General features: G+C 41.6%; 1 protein-coding gene and 1 long non-coding RNA gene across 5 annotated transcripts in view; one reads left to right on the top strand and one right to left on the bottom strand.

The window, feature by feature from the left end:
* Positions 1 to 18,688, top strand: part of nrp1a (neuropilin 1a) — a 182,822-nt gene that overhangs the window by 122,983 nt on the left and 41,151 nt on the right. For all 4 annotated transcript variants that reach the window (XM_043690622.2, XM_087987524.1, XM_043690621.2 and 1 more), the window contains 2 exons: positions 11,734 to 11,878; positions 16,356 to 16,687. In XM_043690622.2, the coding sequence (XP_043546557.1) occupies positions 11,734 to 11,878; positions 16,356 to 16,687 (477 nt within the window). The remainder of the gene's footprint in view (positions 1 to 11,733; positions 11,879 to 16,355; positions 16,688 to 18,688) is intronic.
* Positions 1 to 18,688, bottom strand: part of LOC148149993 (uncharacterized) — a 67,702-nt gene that overhangs the window by 29,519 nt on the left and 19,495 nt on the right. The window contains exons 5-6 of the long non-coding RNA XR_015757258.1: positions 14,629 to 14,757; positions 11,702 to 11,856 (exon numbers count right to left, since the gene is read on the bottom strand). This is a non-coding gene — a long non-coding RNA (uncharacterized LOC148149993). The remainder of the gene's footprint in view (positions 1 to 11,701; positions 11,857 to 14,628; positions 14,758 to 18,688) is intronic.

Genomic DNA, 18,688 nt, shown 5'->3' with positions numbered 1-18,688 from the left:
TAAGAATAATAGGATTGATATGGTAGGGGATTTTAACTTTCCAGACATAGACAGGGACTGCCATGGTGTTAAGGGTTTAGATGGAGAGGAATTTGTTCAGTGTGTACAAGAAAAGTTTCTGATTCAGTATGTGGATGTACCTACTAGAGAAGGTGCAAAACTTGACCTACTTTTGGGAAATAAGGCAGGGCAGGTGACTGAGGTGTCAGTGAGGTGCACTTTGGGGCCAGCGACCATAATTCTATTAGATTTAAAATAGTGATGGAAAAGGATAGACCGGATCTAAAAGTTGAAATTTTAAATTGGAGAAAGGTTAATTTTGACAATATTAGACAAAAACTTTCAAAAGCTGATTAAGTAAAAATGTTCGCAGGTAAGGGGATGGCTAGAAATGGGAAGCCTTCAGAAATGAAATAACAAGAGTCCAGAGACAGTATATACCTGTTAGGGTGAAAGGAAAGGCTGGTAGGTGTAGGAAATGCTGGATGACTAAAGAAATTAAGGTTTGGTTAAGAAAAAGAAGGAAGTATATGTCAGGTATAGACAGGTTAGATCAAGAGAATCATTATAAGAGTATAAAGGGGCAGTATACTTAAGAGGGAAATCAGGAGGGCAAAAAGGGGACATGAGATAGCTTTGGAAAATAGTGTTAAGGAGAATCCAAAGGGTCTTTACAAATACATTAAGGACAAGAGGGTAACTAGGGTGAGGATAGGCCCCTCAAAGTTCAGCCTGTGTGTGGAGCTACAGGAGATGGGGAAGATACTCAACTAGTATTTTGCATCAGTGTTTACTGTGAAAAAGGACATGGAAGATATACAATGTGGGGAAATAGATGGTGACATCTTGAAAATGACCATGTTACAAAGGAGGAAGTGCTGGATGTCTTGAAATGCATAAAAGTGGATAAATCCCCAGGACCTGATCAGGTGAACCCTAGAACTTTGTTAAGAAGCTGGGGAAGTGATTGCTGGGCCTCTTGCTGAGATATTTGTATCATCGATTGTCACAGATGAGGTGCCAGAAGACTGGAGGTTGGCTAACGTGGCACCACTATTTAAGAAAGGTGGTAAGGACAAGGCAGGGAACTGTAGACCAGTGAGCCTGACATCAGTGGTGGGCAAGTTGTTGGAGGGACTCCTGAGGGAGAGGATGTACATGTATTTGGAAAGGCAAGGACTGATTAGGGATAGTCAACATGGCTTTGTGCGTGGGAAATTATGTCTCACAAACTTGATTGAGTTTTTTGAAGAAGTAACAAAGAGGACTGATGAGGGCAGAACATTGGACGTGATCTATATGGACTTCAGTAAGGTGTTCGACAAGGCTCCCTATGGGACATTGGTTAGTAAGGCTAGACCTCATGGAATACATGGAGAACTAGCCATTTAGATACAAAGCTGGCTCGAAGGTAGAAGACAGAGGGTGGTGGTGGAGGGTTGCTTTTCAGACTGGAGGCCTGTGACCAGTATAGAGTGCCACAAGGATCGGTGCTGGGTCCACTAGTTTTCGTCATTTATATAAATGATTTGGATGTGAACATAGGAGGTACAGTTAGTAAGTTTGCAGCTGACACCAGAATTGGAGGTGTAGTGGACAGTGAAGAAGGTTACCTCAGATTACAACGGGATCTTGATCAGATGGGCCAATGGACTGACGTGTGGCAGATGGAGTTTAATTTAGATAAATGTGAGGTGCTGCATTTTGGAAAAACAAATCTTACCAGGACTTATACACTTAATGTTAAGGTCCTCGGGTGTGTTGCTGAACAAAGAGACCTTGGAGTGCAGGTTCACAATTCCTTGAAAGTAGAGTTGCAGGTAGATTGGGTAGTGAAAAAGGCATTTGGTATGCTTTCCTTTATTGAGTATTGAGTACAGGGGTTGGGAGGTTATGTTGCAGCTGTATAGGACATTGGTTAGGCCACTTTTGGAATATTGCGTGCAATTCTGGTCTCTTTCCTAATGGAAGGATGTTGTGAAACTTGAAAGGGTTCAGGAAAGATTTACAAGGATGTTGCCAGAGTTGGAGGTTTTGAGCTACAGGGAGAGGTTGAATAGGCTGGGGCTGTTTTCTGTGGAGCGTTGGAGGTTGAGGTGTGACCTTATAGAAGTTTATAAAATCATGAGGGGCATGGATAGGATAAGTAGACAAAATCTTTTCCCTGGGTGGGGGAGTCCAGAACTAGAGGGCATAGATTTTGGATGAGAGGGGAAAGATATAAAGGGGACCCAAGGGGGATCTTTTTCACGCAGTGGGTTCTATGTGTCTGGAATGAGCTGCCAGAGGAAGTGGTGGAGGCTGGTACAATTGCAGCATTTAAAAGGCATCTGGATGTGTATATGATTAGGAAGGTTTAGAGGGATACGGGCCAAGTGTTGGCAAATGGGACTAGATTAGGTTAGGATATCTGGTCGGCATGGGCAGGTTGGACCGAAGGGTCTGTTTCCGTGCTGTGCATCTCTATGACTCTCTGGTAAACAATCCTCTGTTGCTGTAATCTGCAATGGTTACCCCTCAGCACTCTCCGGCTTACAAAACTATCATTAAATTTGATTTTTCCCATTTGTCAAGGTCGGTCATATTTATGCATTCACAACAAACATCAATCATACAAATCATCAGCCTGTAAGGTAATCAGTAATTATTGTGACTTTAATATTCAACTGAAAATGTTAATCATAAATCCCAACTCACCTTCAGTCCTAACTGTAAATCTGAGGCAACTGCAGCAACGTCTTTTCAGTTGATGCCAGAATTAACTGACCCAGTTTTCTTCATCGGATCATGAGTTTATGCAGTGGACTTTGCCAATATTTTTGTAATAAGAATTAGAAAGGGGTGAGAGGGCTGGTTATGTAAAGAGTACAAGCAGGGGTTCTGATTAAAAGTGAGGTGCTGAAAAAGCACAGCCGGTCAGGCAGCATCCGAGGAACAGCAGAATCGATGTTTTAACATAAGCCCTTCATCAGGAATGTGAGCTTATGCTCAAAAGATCAATTTTCCTGCTCCTCAAATGCTGCCCCACCGGCTATGCTTTTCCAGTACCACACTTTTTGACTCTGATTTCCAGCAATCTGCAGTCCTCACGTTCTTCCAGGGCCTCTGATTAAGCGTGATAAATGCGCATAGTTCCTCTCCAGTTCTCACCTCTTTTGCATCCCTAGTTTTCTTCAATTCATCATTGCTTATCAAATCTTTATCCACTTGGCCTTAAGCTCTGGCATGCCCTTCCTAATCCTCTCCACCTCCTTTTTTTAAGATGCCCTTAACATCCTTGGCTAAGCGTTTAGTCACCTAACTAAACCCCCTAATACGTTGTATCAGGGATCCTTTGATAATCACTGATGTGAAACATCTTTAGTGTTAAAGGCATTTTTTTTTGTTAGAAGCCATCTCTAGCCAGTCATTAAAGACTTTTGTTTTAGGATTCATGTCAAAGTCACTCTCAAGGGAGAGGATGTGGTGTCGTGGTAATGTCATTAGTCTAGCAAGCCAGAACTCTGGGCTCATGCTCTGGGGACAATGAGTTTTAATTCCACAATGGCAGATTGTTCAATTTCAATTCAATAAACTCTGGGCTAGAGAGCTGGCCTGATGGTGACTATATAACCACTGTTGTAAAAACCCATCTGGTTCAAAAATTTCCTTTGGGGAAAGAAATCTGCCTTCATTCCCTGATCGGGCTTACATGTGACTCCAGACACACAGCATTTCGGACAACTCTTAATTGCCCTCGAGGCAGTTTGGGATGGGCAATAAATACTGACCTGGCCAACAATGCCCATATTCCATCCACTTTTTATTTAAATCATGAAATTTAACTACAGTGAAGTTTGCACATTCACCTGAACTGATGCCTCCATGCAACCAACCGCAGGAGGGTGCAAGTTTGTTTGATGCTGAGCTCCTTCTTGGTCATTAAATGTAGCAGTTAATGCTAGTCATATCTCATCACACTGAGAGAACTCTAGTAGAATCTCCTTTTATAATCAAATAAAGGAGCCTGGAATAGTTGAGATTTGAACAGTTCTTGCAAGACAACACAGGAAAAGACAATTCTGATTTTCTGTCCTTTTTGTCCTCTGGATTAGTCAACACCAGACATATTTTTCTTTATAATCACGGAACTGGCAGCCACAGTTTAACAAAGCTATTCCCTAACATGGAGAGCAGTTCAAACAAGGTTGATCTATGACTGGTAGTACATCACCTTTCAGCTCTCTGTGCCCATGTATACCATTTGATTTGAAAACCAGCGTCTGGAGACCATACATGACATGAAAGGAACAAAAAAAAACAAACCCATGGGACCTGGAATGGGGTTCAGATGTCAGGCAATCAAGGAAGAATTTAACGAGTTTAAACATATATTTTGGCAAGACTTGTGGAGCTACAATTTCTTATTCTCCAGAGATAAGATTATGGATAGGTCCAGAATTCACACTAAAATTGTTTAAATTGTCAGTATCTTGTTGCACTGTGTTACATATACGTATTATAGCAACATTACCTCATTGGTGGGCCATGAAAGAGTTTCATTTTTAAGACTGAGAATTCTGTCATTTTGATCTACAGCAAAGAACATTCAATCAACTTAATTCACAAGAGTTATTCACACTTCCTTTCTGCAAACCAGGAATCTATCAGATTTCTAATATGAGAACATTAACAAGGAACATTTGCTGAAGAAAAGTAGCCTAATTTAAAGCTGATCACATTTCTACAATGCACACCTTGGAAATGACAGTTCCAATATTAGTCAGCGGGTGCTTAATCCATTCACATGGCCTCCCTCTGTTTGCTGTTTTAACAGAGCCATCAACACATGTAAAAAAGTCTGAAGTCCTAATGTGAATCATTAAACAGATCATTCGCAAATCCTTTCAGTTGAATAAACTCTTGCCACCTGCAAGCCCTCAAATTAGATGTAATTAAATGAAAGATGGTCTCAACTGAAATGCTTTGTGAAGTAATGAGGTATTACCAAGATGTGCCTTAAAATAGTTTAAAAAGACTGGTCATATCATCTTGGATGTTGAAAGTTTTCATGGGAATTTCAGAACCACTTTATTGTGCAGGAAGACTCAAAGTAACAGTTTTAATCAATTTGAATTATTTTCAAACACATCAATATGAAATGATAATTGTCTCAAACAATCCTTATAAAGTTTGGAGTCAGTACTTTTTTGTGAAGTTCATTCCATTTGTAATGGAATATGAAAATGCTTCTGTCATAGTGATGTTAGCAGAGTAAAAGCACCTCAAAGGCAAAAGGCCTGTTGAAGAACTCCCTGAATGTCTCATTCGAATGTTGAATATTTGCATCTTCCTTAATTTGCAGAAGAAATGGTATGAGCCTTATTTTAATACCTTAACCAAAGGATGTGCCAATTTAATACTTCCTTCATTGAGAGCAACAGTGATTGTTCTTTGATTCGAGGATGACACCTGGTCAGGGTCATGAGACTCAATAGGCCAATTCTCAACCTGTAGACCTCTGGAGATGTGGGGCAAGATCTCCCACAAGATATTGAGATGCAGAGTGCAAGATTTGCTCTGTGACATCACTGTGCCTCATCATTAAGATGCTGTGACTCCAAATACGATGTAGCTTGATGAGCAAGTTGTCACCATTTTGAAAGATTGGTGAAAGACAAGCTCCTTCCAGTCATTAATGTCCATGCTGCCATCATCAAGGAGAGCTGCAGAGTATTATTGAAGTGTTTTCTTCATTTCCCCCATTGGAGCACAGGCCATTGAAATTTCAGCAAGGAGGACTTAGCAGGGGAAGGAACCTTTTGACTAGACAGACACACTGTCCAGTCTGTCAAAGTTGAATTTACAGGAATTTTGCATGAATGGAGCTGCATTCAAGAAGGACACCAAGGATTTGATCCTTCCATTGAATCTGGAGAATGTGGTATAGAAATGTTGGGAGGCTTCACCTGCCTCTTGCTGATATACAATCTAGTTTTCATGAGGGTAGTGGGGACAACTGTCCAGATGCTCTGACTTTTGTTGATTTGCTGAGATCATTGTTGTCAAACACTCTGCAGTAGTTTATCAAAGGCTGAGCTGGTACATCTAGCTTGGTGTGGCGTCTCATTGTCCAAGGTCACGTTTAGAGAGAGCCAAGACTGAGGAAGTGCTCACCATATTCCTGAGTTGAATCTTTGACTAACCAGGAGCAGGTTGATTGAGCTTTCTATTGGTAACATTGTATGAGCTACAGATACATGGCAATACCATCACCCACAAGTCCCCCTCCAAGCCACTCATCATCCTGACTTGGAAATATACCGCCATTCCTTCAATTTCACCGGGTCAAAATCCTGAAATGTCCTCCCTAAGGACATTGTGGGTCAACCCACAGTACATGGACAGCAGCAGTTCAGGAAAGCAGCTCACCATCACCTTCTCGGGGCAGTTGGGGACGGGCAATAAATGCTGCACCAGTCAGCAATGCCATGTCACATGAGAGAAGAAGAAAACATTTCAAGACCAGGCTGAGTTTATTGGCTAGAGAATTGAAGAGATAGGTGTTGGCTTGAAACTCTCCTGCAGATGAACAGGGACACAGCAGTGATCTGCAAACTGTTGGTCACACGTGCCATTGCTGGTCAGGTTACTTTTTCACACAGAGGTGACTGAGGTTAAAACATTTTCTATCCAGCTGACATCTAGCCAGTGGGCACGTGATCTTTGCGGAAGTGAGTAGTCACTGACAAGTAAGTTATAAATGTACTTAGTTAAATGATTTAGTATTATTGATGAATACCAGAAAGAGCTCCTGGTGGTGTTCTCAATATTTTTCTTGTATTTGTCTATGGAAGATCTGTAGCCATAGCACGTCTCTGGCAGGATTTCCTCAGTCGCAGGAAGGAGGTGATTTAGGAGAATGTGTATCAGGATTTTCCCTGGTGTAGAGAAGAGGGAAATAATTCAATTGTTTCCACAGAATGCTCCCTTCTTGATGATAGTTGCTATTATTGCATTTCTAAAGTAAGGAGTGGAGTTCTTCTTCCTCCCAAATCTGTAGTAGTAATGCATGGAATCTGGATGTGAGCAAAAGTTCAGTACCTTTGAAGACCTCAGCTTGAAGACATGAGATTTTGTTGTCTTTCATCTGGTTAATTGCTTATTGCAGTTTTCCTGTTGATGGTGATTCACTAACAGATTCTAGCACAGGGTAACGGGGACAGATAACCTGCAGTTGCCATGGTTGAAGAGGTATTGAAAATGTTCCTTCCAGTGTTGACGGAGGCCATTGCCATCTTCAAGAAGAGAAATACTATCCTGTCCACAAACGGCCCTGATGGCTTCAAAGAAATGTTGCATGCCATGATCATCAGCAAATTCTTGGATCTGGGGTGTTCTCTTTCCACCACATGTCCTCCTTTACCTCTCTGGTCGAATGTTGTGCATGACTTAGCTGAACGTGGTGGACCTTGGGAAGCCATCATGATTCACATGACCTTGATGGGTCGGTGGTTTGATTTAAAGGACATGTCATATCCCAATGACCACCTTGCCACTGCATTTCTCCCATATTCGCCACCATCTTTGCTTGTTTTTGGGCAAAGGATTGTCCGTCTGCCCCTAACTCTGGTGCCAAGGGTGGCCCTACCATAACATCACTCAGGGTGCACAAGTCTGTCCACCACCTCGAAAGTGACAATGCACAGAGGGGTGGGGTGGGGAATCACCTACTTCTCACTGTACTCAAAGATAATTTCGAATTAAGGGTTCAAGTCCTGGACGGGGAGAATAGCCTGCAATCTACTGACTAGAATGTGAGCCTGTGAGTGGGTGAGCCAAGCTGTAAGTGTAAACCAACTGAGTGATTGTAACTGTTTAGATTACTTTACAGTGTGGAAACAGGCCCTTCGGCCCAACAAGTCCACACCGACCCGCCGAATCGCAAACCACCCATACCCCTACATTTACCCCTTACCTAACATTACGGACAATTTAACATGGCCAATTCACCTCACCTGCACATCTTTGGACTGTGGGAGGAAACCGGAGCACCCGGAGGAAACCCACGCAGACACGGGGAGAATGTGCAAACTCCACACAGTCAATCGCCTGAGGCGGGAATTGAACCCGGGTCTCTGGCGCTGCGAGGCAGCAGTGCTAACCACTGTGCCACCGTGCCACCCACAAGAGTTCTTTTACTCTTTTAAAAAGCAGTCTAAAAGAGCACACTCTGCTCACTCACCTTTTAGTCTGCAGTTCACTGGCAGTAATTTGTAGATCTAACCACTCTGCAATCCCATGAGCACTTTCCAATCAATTAAAGTCAAGATGAGAATTTATTGGCACCTGAAGTTGTGCTGAGAATGTGATCGTGGGTAGCTTGATGGCCACTTGGAAGTCAACTATGATGTCGTGGAATGGGAGTCACGTTGGCCAAATCAAAAAAAGGACGGCAAGCTCATGTCGCTTAAAGGATGTTCGCTGGAATTTCACAATAACTTAATGGTTTTATGATCACTTTTACTGATGCCAGATTTTTATTTCTAGATTACCTTTCAAAACTGATTTCATATTTTCAAGCTGCCGTGTTTATTATTGAACTCAATCTCCAGACTCATTGACTAAGTTCAAGTCCATAATTCATTGCTTTGCTCCCCCATTGCAATTAATGGGGCCTGCTATAATTCAGCATATTAAGGTGCGACAGAGTGAAAGATTTTCAAAGCAAAATAATGTGGATGCTGGAAATATGACCTGAAAACAAATTTGAGAACTCTCAGCAGGCCTGGCAGCATCTGTGGAGACAGAAACTGAGTTACTATCTTAAGTTGAATATGCGTTTAAAGATTTTATTCCATAATTATTGAGGAGCAGTATCATAGCTCTCATATACCATTTCAATTGCATGGGTCTGTGGTTGACAGTGAAACAATGTAGTCCCCTGGGTTGCTCACTTATTAATTATTTTGACATTACTTCAATGTTTGGACTTTTTGCGGTTGCTCAGAATTGAGAAAATCAATTTTATTTCTTTATTCTTGTTGATACGTTATGAGTATTGTCATCATAACTCAAACAAGGGTTAGAATTGAAAATTAGGTCCAGAATAATCCTAGCGGCATCAATGTGCGTGTCGAATGTCAATGTCATGATTCTGATTATTACAGGTTCCACTGTGAGGAGGCTAAAACAGTATTTCATAAAGTTGAGAAATTGCGACACAGTGGTGTATTGCAGGTCTGCCAAACCAGGGGAATCTAGAAACGTATGGTGTAAATTAGTGTAGAAAAATAGTGACTGTAAACATTTCTATGTAAGTTGTGTATACTGAGTCAAGTACCTTCCACTCTGCCATTACCATTCTACAAGTGAAAAAAAAACTATTCAAATTAATTTCAAATGACTCATTCAATATTATATTTAATTACTTCATCAATTGGAATGTTTCCTTATCAAGAAAAGACAAATGATTATTTGGACTAACTTATGATGGAAAAAAAGTTTTGCACACTGTTGACGTGACTGCTAACATTCTGTGGAATTAATGCAAAACCTCACTACTCCAGTATCATTAACAGCTGTACAGAGAAGTAAAAGTAAACCATTGACCGGCTGGAATCTTGTGCACGTCTCTGCAGGAACACAGTTAACTATAAATAGAGATCCTTATCCAGCCTGGGATTTGAGTTCCGCTACAGCTGATAAAGCTTCAAGATAGTGGACAATATATCCTGAAGTAATCACATTTCAACAACACTAAAGACATGGAAAATGCTGAGAATCCTCAACGCTGATTGTACAAAGCAACTCTTTAGCCTTAAACACCATTCTTCCTTCTGAAGGCTAAAATTCAAAATACATTTTAGCAGTGACAGATAAAGATCTGATTTTTACTGCTGACTGTTAACTACCTCAAACAAAAAAGATCTATTTGCCCCAGGGTGGACTTCAATAGGTCTCAATCCACGATATTAAATTGCATTTTGAGCTGCATTAGAAGTGAAATGTTGAAATTATCAGAGTTCTATGGGGCATGGAAGGGCCTGGTTGAGCAACTTTGGGAATGTCTATCATAATCACCACTTCACAGTAAAGGTAGTAATTATTAATCCTGGCAGCAAATTAAAATTAAAATTTCTCTAAATTTTTCCTTTCATTGAGTTTTCTCTCTTTTTTTTGTTCCCCGTCTCTTAAATTTGATTAATTTAAGATACAGTGAAGTGTCAGCTGACCTTCAATTGGTTGCACTGTTGCCTCAGAGCCTTAAGGTTCCAAGTTCAACGCCAGAGGCTTGACCACAGAGATCGAGGCTGTCACTCCAGTGTAGGGGGGGTGCTCTGTCAAAGATGCCATCTTTTGGATGAGGTGTTAATCCAAGACTCTGTTTACCTTCTCCGTCGACATAAAAGATCCAATGAGGCTATTTTGAAAAAGAGTATCAGATTTATTCCACCATCTTGGTAATTACACAGAAGCATTAGAAGCTGATGGTTCCTGATGCTTTCTCTATGGCAATGCTTCAATTAATCAGTCTAGTTGCCAACCAATTGGCACTCCTTTTCTCTTTTGGTATAAGTTGTTATGATCGTTTGAGATTTGGCATTCTTGAGTTTGTCCTGATGAAAAGAAGATAAAAAGCTTTCTATGTTTTTAACAATATTTGAGTTCTATGTTACTAAACTTTGTTGCTGTTTAACGCCTCAAAGTCGGGTCGATTTGGAAAGAATTTTACATTTGCAGTTGGGATCCAGTTCCTTATTTCCATTTCTAGTAATATTTGTCTACACAGAATAAGAGTCTTGGGAGTAGCACTCCTACATTTTCTGGCTCATTAAAAATTAGGCATCAGTAAGTATTGCTTGCTGAGATCTGAGCGCTTTAGCTAAATGTAAACATATCAAAATTCAAGAATTAGGGGCAGGAGTAGGCAAACTAGCCACTCCAACTCATCCTGTCATTCTATACCTGATCTGTCCAAAATTAAACTCATCCTTATTTAATCAGCATAGAACATTTGTTATCTTGGGGTGTACAACATTACTTGCTCCTGGTTATAATCACATGACTCTTACAGGCTGTTCTCCTATAAAGCTGTCATGCGTTCCAGCTAAATCTCACTGAATAGAAAATCGCTTCATATGAATAATGGGGCCTATGGGAAAGGTGGGGTTGGGGCAGACCAGCAACAAATATCACTCCTGATTGCTCAAACATCATCCAAAGGTCGAACACAAAGAGTAGCGGAGCCTGAATGAAGGTTGAAATCAGATTTATTAATGACACAAAAGTAAATTTAACACAGTAAATTTAAAAAATGTATAAAGCTGCTGTCTGTATAGTACCTCTCACAGAAAGCTGCTCTGTTAGCAGCTGACATCGGTGCACGTGCAGAACAACAAGAACATTGGTGCATGTGCAGAATGAAGTGCACGAACCAATCCCTGCTGGAACCGCACTATTGCCAACGGAAGTAAGCGTTCTCTAAAATATCATCCCCTAGTACTTCAGTGATGTTATAGCCAAATTGCATTGCTGAAACACACATTATTACAGAACTACCTGTACAGGCAAGTATGACTATTGGGTGGGAACAAGTTTGACTGAAAGACTGCTCCACAGCCTAGGTTGCTGAGTGCTGAAAGCAGTGCCCTTAGAGCCCTATCCTTAACATGAGTCACCATGGGCAGAGCAAAACAAAAATGAAGAATAAGCAACTTGCCTGATATGTGATCTTTTCTTTTGTGTTTGCAGATATTCCAAGGTAACACCAATCCCAAAGACATTGCTTTAAGGCAGTTTCCTCAGACAATCTTGACACGATATGTTCGCATAAGGCCACAGACATGGGAGGGTGGTGTTGCACTTCGGTTCGAACTATATGGATGCAAGATTTCAGGTAAAGAATCAACTTCTGAGAAATCTAACTATTATTAATGGTTTGTTCACTCAGACAAACCATAAACTCTACTTACAAAGAAGTAACTATTTTCTACAGCACCAATCATCTTTTCTGTAACATCATTCTTCAGCAGTTAAATATCTACTGAAGGAAGACACATTGTTCACCATGTTTAGAAATCCCAGAAACAAGTTACTGACAAATGAAGAAACACTGACAAGGCCAGATTCTATTGTCCACCATTAGTTGCCGTTGAGAAGGTGGTGATGAGCTGATTTCCGAGACCATTTCAGAGGCCATTTAAGAATCAGCCACAGACATGTGGAGCTGGACTCACATGTAGGTCAGAGTAGATGAAGTTAGCAGAATTCTCTTCCTAAAAGATTTCGTCAGGCTCAACAGGAACATTGGTGAGGCCACTTTTGGGTAGAAACAATAACTGCAGATGCTGGAAATCAGATTCTGGATTAGAGTGGTGCTGGAAAAGCACAGCAGTTCAGGCAGCACCACTCTAATCCTGAGGCCATTTTTCTTTTTTTTTCTCCTCTTTGTAATATGTTTTGTGCAGCCCCCCCAGCATCTTCTAACTACCCCTACCAGGAGAAAGGAGTCAAGGGAGACAAGACAGGCCTGGAGACTGGGTGGGAGCCGAGAGCGTGGGCCATGTCATGCAGTGGCAGCAGGGCAAGCACAGGCCGATTCGCAGACCGAGTTCCTAGAGTGACGGACATCAGAATGGCCAAGTCCCCGAATGATGGCAGCAGGGGGAATCCCATGTTCCTGGAGTGACGGACAGCAGAATGGCCAAGTCCCCGAATGATGGCAGCAGGGGGAATCCCATGTTCCTGGAGTGACGGACAGCAGAATGGCCAAGTCCCCTGAATGATGGCATCAGGGGGAATCCCGAGTTCCTGGAGTGATGGACAGCAGAATGGCCAAGTCCCCTGAATGATGGCAGCAGGGGGAATCCCGAGTTCCTGGAGTGACGGACAGCAGAATGGCCAAGTCCCCTGAATGATGGCAGCAGGGGGAATCCCAAGTTCTGGAGTGATGGACAGGCTGAAATCCCCAAGTGACTGCAACAGGAGAATCCCGAGTCCCAGATTGACAAGCAAGCCAAAATTCCGAAGCAACAGCAGCAGGGGAATCCTGAGTCCTGGAGCGGCACATGGGGAATCCTGAGATCTGGAGTAGCACGAGGTGAAGCAAATCCTGGTATAGTGTGACTTGTTACTGCTGAGTGCCAGTGTGGACAGGTCTGGAGGCTGGAATGATGCAGGACAGTTGCCTGAGAAAACTTAAGGTTTCTCGAGAAGGTGACTTAAAAGATGTTCTGGAATTTACATATTAATAAACCAAAACCTGCAACCCATTCTAAAAGATGAAAGACTTAACAAAAATCGAGGTTTGTCTAATATATCATTTCAGTTGCATGACATTGTAATCTTTTGCTATAAATTCTGTGTCTCATGGTCTTATTCTCCACAACCACCTGATGAAGGAGCAGCACTCTGAAAGCTAGTGTGCTTCCAAATAAACCTGTTGGACCATAACCTGTTGTTGTGTGATTTTTAACTTTTTTTTACCCTGTTAGATTTGTACCTAATTTGGCGCCATTAAAAAACAGCTATTGTAAAATCTTTTCACTGTACTACTGTACTTCCATACTGGAGTACAAGTGACCATATTCTATTCTATTCAAACAGCATAATGGGTCTATGCACAGCATAGGGACTACAGCAGTTCAAGAAGGGAGCTCACCTTCTCAAAGGCAACTAGGGATTGGTAATAAATGCTGGCCCAGCCAGTGACACCCACATTCCATGAGTGAATAAAAAAGATATGTTGGAATCTTGAGAATTAGCTATCACCTTTTGGGCCTGGTAACTTCCTACACAATGGTAAATGTTCTTATTGTAATAATGTACCTGAAACAATGTGAATGCACAGCTATTACCCAAACTACTGGCTATTAGCCACTTAATGAGCACTTCACAGCAGGATGCAATGCAACATTTCAGAGATGGTGGGTGAGTCTGGCAGATCAGGGCCTCAGTCAGAAAAATACCTCCAACATTGCCCTCTATTTCAACCATCCATCAGGTACTCTGTCTCTCTATCTAGATTTATCGTCATGACCTATACTTTCCCTCACCACTAACCACTTGCTGCTAACGCTTCCCTTCCTGTCCATGCTCCAAGAGCCCGCATCTACCCAGCATTTACACTGTGCCTTAGGGCTTGTGGTTCCAGCAGTGGCTACCACTCCCAGTAACAGGGTCTTCCCAGCCTACAGAGTTACCAGCCAATCAGATGGCTATTAGTTGAATGTGGCTGGACTTCCCCTGAGTGGAAGGCCAGGTGTTCTTACTCCACCCAACTGATATTGTTCCGAATGTCAAACATTAAATGGAAAAAGACCAGACTTAATATTTTGCCAAGTCCAGTATTCATTAAATCATAACCCCCACCTTTTAGATCATTTGCACTGATGTAAAACTTGCAAAGAATACTGTTCTGACAAAGAGCTCAGACAGGGCTTCACTGAAGCCCTGCATGTAACAATAACTCTCATTTTCATATCTGAGATATGGATCAATGGTCGCCCTTTAGTGCAGCCTGTTTGTGACAGACCTCGTTAATTAGCAGAACAGCTCATAATATTATGTGAGTTTCTGATAAAACTCTATGTAATTCTAAAAATACCTACAAAAAGCCTTAGATATAATTGACACATAATGAATTACCATTAATATTACAAAGCTCCATTGTAATCAATCATTTAAACAGCTCCAGATATTAAGGTGTCTCTTAACAATGTTGTCATTGGAATACAAACAGAAAATGCGGAAAATGCTCAGCAAGTCTGACTGCATCTGTGAAGAGAGAAGCAGAGTTATTATTACGAGTCTTTATAAAAACTGAAGGAAGATAATAATGTGACCAGTTTGAATGTGAGAGGCATGGAAATTTAATCAGAGCTAGAAATGTTTAATGGTCAGGTCAACCGTGATCTTATTGAATGGTGAAGGGTCCCACTTGAGGGTCCCAAGTGGCCTACTCTAACTCATCTGATCATATTTTTAATGCTGTTGTGCAGGGCAAGAGAAAGAGAAGGGAAGGCTTGGGACAGGTTAAAGGCTGAGAGATTTTAAATGATATGAATGTGGCGAAACAAATTGCCAAAGGAAGTGGTAATGGTAGTTGCAGAAAAACAAAACATTAGTGTGTGTGAATAATTGAAAACTCTATCTGAAAGCAAAGCATGACAAACAAAATTAAGATCTCCATGTGACTAAATAAATCTTCAATTTGGGGGACAGGATTCACTGACTTAAATTATTGAACTCAATGTTATGTCCAGAAGGCTATGCAAAATGTCTAATTGGAAGATGAGGAAGCATTACTCAAGCTTATATTACGTTTCACTGCAGCAGGCCAAGGGTAGAAAATTGAGAGAGAGAATTTAAATGGCAAGCAACCAGACGCTCCGGTCATGCTCACCGATGGACTGGACATATTCCGCAAAGGGGTCACAGTCTGCATTTGGTCTCCCTAGTGTAAGCAAGTCCCTCTTGTGATGAGTAAATGCAATAGACTAAGTTGACAGAAATACAAGTAAATGGCAGCTTCACCTGTTTGGGGCCTTGAATGGTAAGGAGTGAGGAGGGTATTATATTTATTGTTATTGGAACCTACTCATTCTCAAAAAGTAACAAAAGAGCACCTTAAGCAGTATGCCAGAATAAATGAGACGTGCTGTGAATTGGTTAATGGATAAACAAGAAGCAGTCACTTAAATCAAATAAATTAGCCATGCAGCAAAATTGAATGAAGGATGAGATGCCTTTAAGAAAATTAAAACAACATATTTGCTGTGACTGTTTCCTACTCACTATTACATTGGAGCAGGCTGAACAGAGGAGATAGGGTGAAGCTGTTTCTGCTTATAAAAGAACCAAAGACAAAAGGGCATAGATTTAAACTGATGTGCAAAGAAAGCAGCGCTGATGTCAAGAAAAATGTTTTCACACAGCGAGTTGTTAATCTATAAAATGCACTGCTGGGATATATGATGGAGGCAGGTTCAATTCAGGCATTCAAGAGGGCATTAGATTTTTTTTGGGTAGTAATGGTGTGCAGGGATATGGGGAAAGACAGGATCTTGGCATTACGTAATAGAGCTGGACTGGATCATGGAGCCAGTGTGGGCATGATAGGCTGAATAGCCTCAATTGGGCATAATATTTGGGCAGTTGTGTGATTCAATGAGATTAATAATTAGCATTCAACAGGTAGGATGTGTCACAGAACTTTCCAACTGCATTGGTCATTCCTCTACTTGTTAATAGGTAAGATTGATATTAATTTTTGTCATAATTTTTCATACTCCACAAGCCTTGTACTTAGGTATATCTTCATAATAAATTGTTGCCTTATTCCTCTCTGATGACTGATTAATTTTGTCTTGCAGATTATCCCTGCTCTGGAATGTTAGGAATGGTATCAGGACTCATCTCTGATAGCCAGATTACAGGCTCATCCTCCATGGATCGATATTGGGGGCCTGAACATGCACGGCTTCTCACCAGCAGAGCAGGCTGGGCATTAAAACCGAGCCTTCCTTCATACAATAACGAATGGTTAGAGATAGACCTGGGAGTGGAGAAAGAGGTGCGCAGCTTGATCATTCAGGGAGTCAAGCTGAGGGACAATAAGGTGTTCATGCGGAAGTTCAAGCTCGGCTACAGCACAAATGGATCAGACTGGAAGTTGGTAACAAATCCTGGCAGCTCCAAACCAAAGGCAAGTAGACTGAGATCACAGCTTTAGACATGAATATATCTTTTACAAGCAAGACACTGAGTTCTAGTACGTGCTATCATTGCTGCCAGTAAAATAAACATAGAATCTCTACAGTGCAAAAGCAGACCATTTGGTCCATCAAGTCCACACTGTCCCTCCAAAGAATACCCCACCCAATCTCTGTAACCCTGCACTTCCCATTTCTAATCCACCTGGCCTGCTCATCCCATGATATTGTAGGCAATTGTAGCATGGCTAATCCACCTACCCTGCACAGCTTTGGACTGTGTGAGGAAATCCATGCAGACGTGGGGAGAATGTGCAAACTCCACACAGACAGTCACCCAAGAGTGGAATCGAACCCATATCTCTCTGGCACTGTGAGGTAGCAGTGCTAATCACTGAGCCAACATCCATCTCAAGAGCTTTTATACATCTCAAGTGCTTTTACAATAAAGAACACACATGGAACATAGAACATTACATTAGGCCCTTCGGCCCTCGATGTTGCGCCGACCAGTGAAACCAATCTGAAGCCCATCTAACCTGCACTATTCCATTCTTGTCCATATGCCTATCCAATGACCATTTAAATGCCCTTAAAGTTGGCGAGACTACTACTGTTGCAGGCAGTGCATTCCACGCCCCTACTATTCTCTGAGTGAAGGAACTACCTCTCACATCTGTCCTACATCTATCACTCCTCAATTTAAAGCTATGTTCCCTCATGCGAACCATCGCTATCCGAGGTAAAAGGCTCTCACTGTCCACCCTGTCTAACCCTCTGATAATCTTATATGTCTCAATTAAGTCACCTCTCAACCTTCTCTTTAAAGAAAACAGCCCCAAGTCCCTCAGCCTTTCCTCGTAAGACCTTCCCTCCACAATAGGCAACATCCTAGTAAATCTCCTCTGAACCCTTTCCAAAACTTCCACATCCTTCCTATAATGCGGTGCCCAGAATGGTACGCAAGAATCCAAGTGTGGCCGCACCAGAGCTTTGTACCGCTTTAGCATGATCTCGTGGTTCTGAAACTCAATCCCTCTCCCAATAAAACCTAACACACCGTATGAATTCTTAACTACACTATCAATCTGGGTGGCAAGTTTCAAGGATCTATGTACCTGGACACCAAGATCCTTCTGCACATCTACACTACCAAGAATCTGGCCATTAGCCCAGTACTCTGCATTCCTGTTACTCCTTCCAAGTGAATCATCTCACACCTTTCTGCAATAAACTCCATTTGCCACCTCTCAGCCCAGCTCTGTAACCTACAACATCCAACATATTATTCACTCACTCCTCATCTGGTCTCAGCATCTCTTATCTGCATGAAGTAAAGTAGTAAGAACATAAGAAATAGTAGCAGGGATAAATCATTCATCCCCTTATGTCTGCTTCAACATCCAATAAGAAAATCATCTACTTGCGGCCTTAACTCCACTTCGTGTCTGTCCCATAATACTTGATTCACTTGTCAATCAACAATCAAAGTCAACTTTGAACATTTTCATTGACTCATCCTCCACTATTCCTTGTGATAAAGAATTCCAAAACCTAACAACCTCCTCATCTCAACCTTAAATGGGAGTCCCTTCATTTTAAAAATATGTAAAAATCGCATGTCAAGAGCCTTGTGTCGCATTTGCCACGTTTCCAAAATGATGAACATTTATGCATTAAGAAGAATTACTGTCATTTTACCTTCCCAGTCAGAATATATTAGTCTCTGTCCTGCAACAGGACATGGCTACCACAAAAAAAATCACCATTTTGTTCTTGTGGATTACACTGAAAGTACAAAGTGCTTTGGCAAAACAGAAGACTCCATAACAATTAGAATGTTAGGGTGCAGTAGGACCTGGGTGGATAGGAAAATAGTCCGGTTTCCTTTGTTTGTACGCGAGTGGGCAGTTTTCAATGCCTGTTAGCTTGACTCTTGCACTTGACTGCAATAGTTGTCAAAGGGAATGACAGTAAAATATTCTTCCTCCTCA

The sequence above is a fragment of the Chiloscyllium plagiosum genome, unplaced genomic scaffold (genome assembly GCF_037043375.1).
Source record: "Chiloscyllium plagiosum isolate Xiang-an unplaced genomic scaffold, Cpla_swu_hap1 HiC_scaffold_5, whole genome shotgun sequence".
Lineage (NCBI taxonomy): Eukaryota > Metazoa > Chordata > Chondrichthyes > Orectolobiformes > Hemiscylliidae > Chiloscyllium > Chiloscyllium plagiosum.
This window is presented reverse-complemented; position numbering and strand designations above follow the sequence as displayed.